This window comes from Colossoma macropomum, unplaced genomic scaffold (genome assembly GCF_904425465.1).
Source record: "Colossoma macropomum unplaced genomic scaffold, Colossoma_macropomum, whole genome shotgun sequence".
Lineage (NCBI taxonomy): Eukaryota > Metazoa > Chordata > Actinopteri > Characiformes > Serrasalmidae > Colossoma > Colossoma macropomum.
The window spans coordinates 36,277,629-36,287,632 of record NW_023494798.1 but is presented as its reverse complement, the minus strand read 5'-3'; the positions used below and the strand labels follow the sequence as shown (position 1 = coordinate 36,287,632).

At 40.8% G+C, this 10,004-nt stretch overlaps 1 protein-coding gene across 1 annotated transcript; it reads left to right on the top strand.

The window, feature by feature from the left end:
• The first annotated feature begins 2,388 nt into the window (after positions 1-2,388).
• Positions 2,389-8,214, top strand: LOC118818013 (zinc finger protein 239-like). The gene is made up of 2 exons (XM_036585099.1): positions 2,389-2,613; positions 6,304-8,214. The coding sequence occupies exons 1-2, from the start codon at positions 2,554-2,556 to the stop codon at positions 7,342-7,344; spliced, it is 1,101 nt and encodes a 366-aa protein (XP_036440992.1). The 5' UTR covers positions 2,389-2,553; the 3' UTR covers positions 7,345-8,214.
• The last annotated feature ends 1,790 nt before the right edge of the window (positions 8,215-10,004 follow it).

Below are 10,004 nucleotides of genomic sequence, written 5' to 3'. Positions count from 1 at the left end.
AAAAGGTAGAAATATTAGACGAGTCCAGAGTGATGGACAGACTGAGAAAACTACGGACCATCCAGATTCAAGTTCTAATAAAATTAACGTCCAGAATGAAGTTCTAAAGAAATTAATATTTAGAGTGAAGTTTTCATAAAATTAACATCAATAATTCTAATAAAAACCTAAAAATTAATATCAGAAATGAAGTTCTAGTAAAATGAATAATAAGAACAAAATTCTAATAAAATCAATGTTTGGAAAGAAATTCTACAAAAAAAAACATCCAGAATGGAGTTTAATAAAATTATCATCCAGAATAAAGTTCTGATTAAATGGACATCCAGAATGATGCTGTATTTTTTTGTTGTTACCCAGAATTCAGCACATTTCAGAAGTGAACGTCTGTTACGGTTCTCCTTCACTCTTAACAATAAAGAGTCATAAATAAAGAGTTCTTTAGAGTGATGCCACAGAGGAACCGTTTCAGTTGGTGGCGCTTCAGAGGAACTTTCTGACTCTGAGATGTGTGTGAAGAACTTTTTACAGTTTAAAGAACCTCTGCATGATATATATATTAGTTAAAGGTTTCTGCTAGAACAATTCATACAAGCCAAGAACCGAATAAGCATGTAAGAGTATTATAAACGCGATTTGTCGCTGCTGCTGTATTGATTTTGATATGTAAACAACAAGATCGAACAAAATTCCTGCATAATTTAAAGTTTAAAATGTACCGAGGTCTCAGAGTTCCCTTCCCTCCTGCGGCCGTACAGACTCTTCTCAGACTGTGAGATACAGTGCATGTGTTTATGTTGACCTATTCCTGTTAACAGTTATTTGTTACTGTTGTGTAATTATTATTATTTACTGTATTATTTAGTATTTTTATTTTATTGTGTTAATTATTTCAGTTAATTTTATTAAGTAATCTCACTATATTGCTTTATTAAAACAGTGAGATCATTCACTTAATAAAACGACGTAAAAAAGTTAAAACTTGTTTAGAAGAGAGTTAAAGTTTCTGTATCATGGAAAAACAAATTTTCCTGTTGGTTTTTAAAAGAGATTAATTAATTAAGTTTCTAAATGTACCATTCACTCCTAGTGTTTACAGTTAATATAAACAGCTTGTTTTGATCACTGCAATCACACATTCACACATCTGCCCATTCAGCCTACAGCACTTTAGCCCCACCCATTCAGCTCCACCCATTCAGCCTACAGCACTTTAGCCCCACCCATTCAGCTCCACCCATTCAGCCTACAGCACTTTAGCCCCACCCATTCAGCTCCACCCATTCAGCCTACAGCAGTTTAGCCCCACCTATTCAGCCCCACCCATTCAGCCTACAGCACATTAGCCCCACCCATTCAGCTCCACCCATTCAGCCTACAGCACTTTAGCCCCACCCATTCAGCCTACAGCACATTAGCCCCACCCATTCAGCTCCACCCATTCAGCCTACAGCACTTTAGCCCCACCCATTCAGCCTACAGCACTTTAGCCCCACCCATTCAGCTCCACCCATTCAGCCTACAGCAGTTTAGCCCCACCCATTCAGCCTACAGCAGTCTAGCTTCGCCCATTCAGCCTACAGCAGTTTAGAAAAGAGTAGACTTATATATGTAAATGAGCTCTGTTCTGAATGGCAGCCAGATCAGCCATAACAATAAGGCCACCTCCTTGTTTCTACACTCATTGTCCATTTTATCAGCTCAACTTAAACACTGTGTCCACTCACTGTCCACTCTATTAGACACTCCTACCTTGTCAGTCCACCTTGTAGATGTAAAGTCAGAGACGATAGCTCATCTGCTGGACTACAGTCTGTAACTGTAGACCTACAGAGTGAAACTATATGGTCAGGGGAGCTGATAGAGTGGACAGTGAGTGTAGAAACAAAAAGCAAAATGCCGCCTATCAGACATATTTGCATGTTATATATATTATGCATGTCACTGCTGTCGGAACAAAACCTCGTATCTTCAAAATGGTCACTTTATAGTAGATGGGAAAAACGTACTGTACTTTTAATGTAAGTCAATGGAACCAGAATGTTTTCCCAGGTAATTTTGGTCCGTTTCTTGTAGTCCATTCATCATGAAATTGACACACAATGTAAAAAGCAACACATTTTCAAATTATGTCAAAAACTGAAAAATGACAGAAATGGAGATACGAGGTTTTCTTCCGACAACAGTGTAATATGTTCAATATTTGATACAGAAATATATATATATATATATATATATATATATATATATATATATATATATATATATGTGTGTGTGTGTATATATATATTTATTTATGGCCATTAATAATATATTTGCATGTATGGCCATAAATCAGATTTCTGTTGGGGAAAGTTTCAGAAAGTTCTATAGGAGACGCTCCTACAGTTCTTTTACAGTCCAGGCGGTGCCGCTGTGGTTCTCCAACCCGAATAAAGCGGAGAAGAAGATGATCCGGAGCTCCACGCCTCCGCGGGTCTGCGGTGTTGTGGGAGACGGAGGAGCAGAGCTGCTGTGGAGGAGGAGGAGCTCTGATTATGAAATGTCCATTTAATGTTCTGCAGAGATCACTGCAGAGCGGTTAGAGGTGTTCTGATTTCAGGTGTAAAGCAGGTAAGCCAGCCTCTTGTTAGAATTTTCCGGTCCACCTTAAACGGTGCAGCAGTTACATTGTGGCGCCTCAGGCATCAGAACGTAACTGCTGCACCATTTAAGGTGGAACGATAATTCTGAACCAACTGAGTTTAGTAATGTTTACTAGTTGATTTTATGCTCTGTGTCATTTACAGTAGATATATGTTTAAAATCCCACAGCATGTTTATGTCAGTGGTTTATTGTCTATTAAACTGATATGAAAACAATGTGCCGAGGAGATGACGTCATACAGGATGTGGACACTTAAATATGGCAAAAATATGGTCTGAAATTTGTGCGTATTGAGTTTAATGAGAATGTGACTGCTTTTTGGCCCGGCTGTAGAAGCTGTCCTGGAAGCTGGTGGTCCCTTTTGACCCCTTACTCACTCCCCAGACCTCCTGAGACCAGGGGTGCACAAACTTTTTGTCTTGGGGGAGGGGCAGAATGTTTGTGGTGGGCCGAGGTTAAAACCCCAGAATATACAAATATAGAAGGTTAAAACTGAGATTTTGAGAATGTGTGTTATTACACTGCACACCTAAACATGGTTCTTCAAGGGTTCTTTAGGAAAAGCAATGGTACAGTTCAGAGCTATAGGTTCTATATAGAACCGTCTGCGTGCTTAAATGGTTCTTTGCATGGTGAAATGGTTCTGAAGAGTGATGGAGAACATGTGTTTTTTTTGAAAATGGTTCTGTATAGTATTCTCAAGCTTATAACAATAGCAGAACCTTTTTGGTGCTGTGTAGAACCACATACGACACATTCTGCATTTCACCATGCAAAGAACCATTTTAGGATGCTATATAGGTTCTATATAGAACCGTTGTCGTGGAGAACCATCTCTTTAAAATGAGTATAGAACCATCTGAGTGATTAAGTGGTTCTGTGCATGGTGAAATGGTTTTTCAGATCAATGGAGAATGTGTTGTATATGGTACTGTATAGCACCAAATCAAACGTCCTCATGGAGCAGGCTAATGGTGCAGGTGTGTTTATGATGTCGACCCTTCTGCAGTAGGAGAACATCGCCTTCTAGTGCGTTAGAACAGTTTGTTTTTTGGACTATTTGATTCCAGACAAGTTTGAGAGTCGATTCTAATTCCAGTTCCAGGTGACGGGAATCAATTCCAAGAGTCGATTCCACACAATCCACTCGATTCCAAAAACCCAGACATAGAGAAGCACTTCTGGCAGAACTGGAGTACAGTGTTAATTATAATTTCCTTTAATGAGGAAATTTGGAGAGCTAATGCTAACTAAATTAGCTTAGCTGACTGTACCTGACTCTCCTGTCGGCCCCTTCAGGTGGGCAGCTGAGAGGAATTATTATTAAAAGGGTATAAGACAAACTAAAAAAGGAAACTGTGAGACAAATGAGATTAAGAAAAAGCTACTAAGCAGATTTGTATAGAAATGAAACACTACTAAGACAGTAAGTTATGATAAAATCTATAATCAAATAAATTACACCAATAAAAACTCAAAATAAGCAAAAAAAAGAAAATGACTGAAATAAACTAAAGACCCAAACTAAGTTGAGCTAAAACAGTTGCACACTGAGTGGAGGAAGTTGGAGATTTTAAAATTCATCTGGAGTTTTACAGTTTCCTGTAAGCAGATTTCAGCTGGAATGTTGGACTGTTGATGTGTGTGTGTTGTGAAAGGCTGTGTTTTTCGTACAGACATAAACTTTTTGACCTGAATGAAAGAACTGATACCAAACTGGGGGTTTTAGGAAGTGGCTCCCTATTAACACTGCAGCGTGTCAGTGGAGAGGGACTGGAGTCTCAGCAGTGGAGAAATGTTGGTTAATGATCGCTCCTTTTTATGTTCAGAGCCCTGAGATGAAGCTTCACTGTTACTCTTTGATCGATCCGCCTCAGAGTGGACGCTCTGGACGCTCAAATCAGATTTCAAAGTGTCTTTTTCGTCACTCGCAACACGACAAACAGTGACGATGTGAAATCCAGAGAGATGAAGTGTTGGAATTCAAGAAGAGCTCCAGAGATTCATGATGATGAAGAGAGTTCTGAGGAGTTTGGAGGGGAGATGATGCTCCTCCATCTCTCCTGCAGCCGCGACTGAAATCAGCGTCACCAGCGTAGCTACGTAGTTACTGGCGCCTACGTCGTTACCACGGCAACCCATGCAGATATACTGGTGACGTCTGGACACACAAATCTGATCTGATCACTTACAGATAACAGAGCGGACAGTCGACTCAAAAGATCAGATTTGAGGAACTAATCCGATTCGCCTGCAGTCTGAACACAGACTTAGGCTACGTTTACACAGCAGGTAAAAGTGGCCCAAATCCAATCTTTTTCCTCAAATGTGACACAGATGTGTGTCTGTGTGTCAGTGTGAACAGATAAACACACTGAATCTGACATTTTCAATTCCGATTTGAGGCACTTTCTTATGTGGTACTGAAATCCGATACCTATCCGATCTGAGGCAATGCGACTCAGTCTGAACAGCCAGATCGGAATTCATGCAACTTTTACGTCAGTCCAACTCAACATTCGTCATAATTTTGCGCTGCTTAGACTCATAAACATTTAGTCTGATGTTTCTGTACCAAATCTCATCAAACCGCTCCGTGTTTGAAGAGGTTTCAAACGAATCGGCCGAACGCGGCCGGAGGAGACCGAGGCTGCAGCGTCAGAGAACAGTTTAAAGAATCCGAGGACACGAACCAAAGAAGTGGCCGAATAACGCGCCCCTTTTATGGTGAACTCGAACACACTGTGGGTGATGAATCCAGCTGTCAACCACTGGAACTTTATACTCACTCATGTGTTGCTGGCGAAGATGAAACTGAAGCTCCGGGAGCGACTGGTGTTCGCTGGCCGTCATGGCAGTTTACCTCTGGACGAGCCGCCTCGTGAAGCACTGTTCTTTTGCGCATGTGGGTCGGTTTAGGAGCTGATCTGTTCAGACTGATGTCGCATACAGGTCACATTTTAAAAGATAATGTGAACAGCCAAACAAAAAATGGGATTTGATGAGAAAATCAGATTTGGGCCGCTGTGTAAACGTAGCCTTTGACTCTTTTACGGCCTTTTATAAACCCCTGTGTTTGGATCAGTTGTTTGTGAAGTCTGTGTTATACCTGAGTTCTGAGTGTGTTGTCTTTGTATTGTTTTCCTGTGTTCATCCCTGCTTTGCCTTCTTGGTTTTCCCAGTATGGATCTGCCTCTTGTTTTGCCTGCCTGTGATTCGACCCCTGCCTGTTTTATGAGATTTATGAGTGTCGGACTGTCGCAAATAAAGCCATTTCGCACTTGCGACCAACTTATAAGCCTCCAACGTTACACCTAGCATTGAAAGCTCTGATTCAGCTCTGATTCAATCTGCTTATTAAAGCATCCACACAGATCTAATTGGCTTTGTTTAAAATTGTGAAAACAGTGGAAAAACGACATAAAGCTAGTCAGGAAGCTAACACTGTTATTAGAATTGAGATCCAGCTGTCTTTCAAGTAAGTGGAGTTTGAACTACACATATAGAATCTCAGTTATATTAGTTACCGTTTGGTTGGTTCTTGTTTTTGAAGCTTTGTTTTTTTGTTTTTGTTTGTTTTCATCCAGAAACAAAACAGACTTTATCCTACTTTGATGCTTTTCCCATTTTCTTTGTTTTTCCTTTTTCTTTTCCAGAAAATAATGATGTCCTGTTGCGAGTCACCTCCTACTCCTAGTGTCAACCTTCCTACACAGCTCAAATCTACTTCTGCAAACATGTCAGGAGATGCCTCTGAAGAGGAATACGGCCCGCTGCTGACATCAGAGGAGATTAAATGTGAAAGCATTGAGTCCGGAATAAGCTCCAGCACTCCGCAAGAGTCCTCCGTTACCGTCTGTGCCGAGACATCTCTGAGACAAACGCAGAGCAGTGCAGGCAAGAAGAGAACTCACCACTGCTCAGATTGCGGGAAGAGTTTTATTCAGCTGTGCCATCTCCAGGTTCACCAACGCATTCACACCGGAGAGAAGCCGTATCCCTGCTCGGAATGTGGAATGAGATTTAATCTGCAGAGTAATCTCTCAAAACACAGGCGCATTCACACCGGAGAGAAACCGTACACCTGCTCAGAGTGCGGGAAAAGTTTCCGAGAAAGAGGTACCCTCAAAAAACACGAGCGCGTTCATACGGGAGAGAAGCCATACTGCTGCTCGGTGTGCGGGAAGAGCTTCAATCAACAAAGTAGTTTCCAAATCCACCAACGAATTCACACCGGAGAGAAGCCGTACGACTGCTCGGTGTGTGGAAGGAGTTTTAGGGACCGAGGAACCCTCAAAAAACATGAGTACGTCCACACGGCAGAGAAGCCGTATCACTGTTCAGACTGCGGAAGGAATTTTAGTCAGCAGGGCACCCTCCAAAAACACCAGCGCATTCACACTGGAGAGACGCCGTATCACTGCTCGTACTGCGGGATGCGTTTCAAGCAGTACAGTAGTCTCCACCTGCACCTGTACAGTCACATAGAGGAGAAGCCGTACTGCTGTTCAGAATGCGGGAAGGGTTTTACTCTACAGACGACTCTACAAAGACACCAGAGAATCCACACAGGAGAGAAGCCGTACTATTGCTCCGAGTGTGGGCGGAGCTTCAGGCATTCCAACACTTTAAAGAAACATAAGTGCGTTAAGGTTGATGTGAGAACTCCGGACATTCATGACGTTCATGATTCGTGAGAAGTGTAGCTAATGTTGGAATCATCTAGTGCCTAGTGACGGTTAGTTACTACAGTCTCCATTGATGGTAAAAGGTCACTGGTTTGAAAAAATATAGTTTAATATATTGATGTATTTTGCGTAAACCATAACAAGACACTAGTAGTCCCTCGTGTGAACATAACTGCGCTTTTAAGATGTTTGGTGATTTTTATATTCTGCATTAATACCACATTTATTACTTTGCATTGATAAGATCTTTCTAGAAACGTGGCTGCGCTGGTTGAACGCGGTCAGTGCTGCGGGTGCTACATTTTACAACGTCCTTAGACCACAGCATCAGGTTTCAGACATCAGACAGACAGCTTCAGAAATAAGTTCAGAGAATCAAGCATCAGGATAAGTGCCCAGAAACTCTCCTGCGCCTGCTTTGGTGTAAGGGACTGTTGTTGCAAAGGAAAAACATCCCTTCCCAACCTGGTTTAACCAGTTATCATGGTTATTTTCCACATAGTTAACAGATTAAGAAAACTCTGTTACCGGCACAAGCCTAGAGTCATCTGTCAAGCAACTAGCAGCACCTGTGGTGGTCTCTGTCCATTGATGAATGGATTGGAGGGTGGTTGGTAAAATGGTCAAAGTCAAATTTGTCAGCTTTGTGTTGAATAGGGAAATATAGTGAATCTGGGGCATGGTGCTACATGTAACTCTACTACTGTACAAACACTAAACAACAAAAATGATATCTAGGACAGTGGACTGCAAGGTTGTTTAAGGAAAACCTTTGTTAGTCCACAACAGCAATGTATGTTTGTAAATGTTTTATTGTCAGTGCACACTACTAATAGTAATACAACCCCATTTCCAAAAAAGTTGGGACGCTGTGCAGAATTTATGTAAATATAGAATGCAGTGATGAGCAAATCATGTAAACCATATTTTTAAAGGAAAAATAGTACAAAGGCAACATATCAAGTGTTGTAACTGAGAAATTTCATTGTTTTTTTGAAAAATATTTGCCCATTTCGAATTTGATGCCAACAACATGTTCCAAAAAAGTTGGGACGGGGGCCTGTTTACTGCTGTGTTTCATCACCTTTTAACTCTGTAAGCGTTTGGGAAGTGAGGAGACACTGCTGTAGTTTAGAAAGTGAAATGTTTTCCTGTTCTTGTTTGATACAGGATTTCAGCTGCTCATCAGTTCAGGGTGTCCTTTGTTGTATTTTTCATTTCATAATGTGGCAAATGTTCTCAATGCTGACAGGTCTGGACTGCAGGCAGGTCAGTTTAGCACCCCGACTTTTTTAATATGGAGCAATGCTGCTGTAATACATGCAGAATGTGGTTTTACATTGTCTTGCTGAATTAATCAAGGCCTTCCCTGAAAAAGACGTCGTCTGGATGGCAGCATGTGTTGTCAAAACCTGTATATATTGTCCACCATTAATGGTGCCTTCACAGATGTGCACGTCACCCATGCCATTTGTACTAATGCACCCCTACACCATCATGAATACTGGCTTTTGAACTGTGCACTGATAACAAGCCGAGTGGTCTTTAGCCTGGAAGACACAGTGTTGATGACTTCCAAAAAGAATTTCAAATTTTGATTCATCAGACCACAGGACACTTTTCCACTTTGCCTCAGTCCATTTTAAATGAGCTTGGGCCCAGAGAAGGTGGCAGCGTTTCTGGATCCTGTTTATATTTGGTTTCTTCTTTGTGTTTTAGAGTTTTAACTGTCATTTGTGGATGCAGTGATGAACTGTTTTCACAGACAGTGGTTTTCAGAAGTGTTTCTGACTCAATGCGGTGATTTCCACTACAGAATCATGTCTGTTTTTAATGCAGTGCTGTCTGAGGGCCCAAAGATCACAACCAGCATATTCTGGTTTTTGGCCTCGTCCCTTACATACAGAGATTTCTCCAGATTCTCTGAATCTTTTAATGTTATTATGTACCGTAGATGATGAAAAGTAGAAGTTCTTTACTCTTTTACGTTGAGAGACATTATTCTTGAATTGTTGCACTATTTGATTGTGCAGTCTTTCACTGACCTGTTGACATTTCTCAGTTTCAACATTTGGTATGTTGTCTTTGTACTATTTTCAGTTAAATATAGGGTTTAAATGATTTGCACATCATTGCATTTTTTTTTTTTTATTTACATTTTGCACTGTGTCCCAACTTTTTTGGAAATGGGGTTGTAGTTATTAAGGCCCCCACATACTAAACACACCAAAAGTGTCCAAAAAAATACGAAGCCATAGTTTTAAATGAGTATTCCGACATTCAGCAACCTCCAGCTCAACAGCAGTACTCAGCATTTTGCTTTATCAGCATTAAATTAAGCTGTGTCTAAAACCACATACTGTTATACTACACATACTACACTAATGAATGGACTTCTGTTGGTGGTGTGTTCCTTTTGACTACTATTTAGTGTGGTATTATGCAGTTTTGGATGAAGCTTTAAACCCAGACCGAGACCACAAAAATGGAGAGTAGATGACACGTGGCTTTGAATTTATACAGAGGAAGGAAGCCAATCTGAAGTCTTAAATGGCTAAAGTTACTTACCTCGTATATTTCAAGTTAAGAACAGTGAAGAGCTGGCTAGTCGACCGCAAATCTGATAAATTTTACGAAATGCAATGCATTCTAAATGGCATAGTTGCACT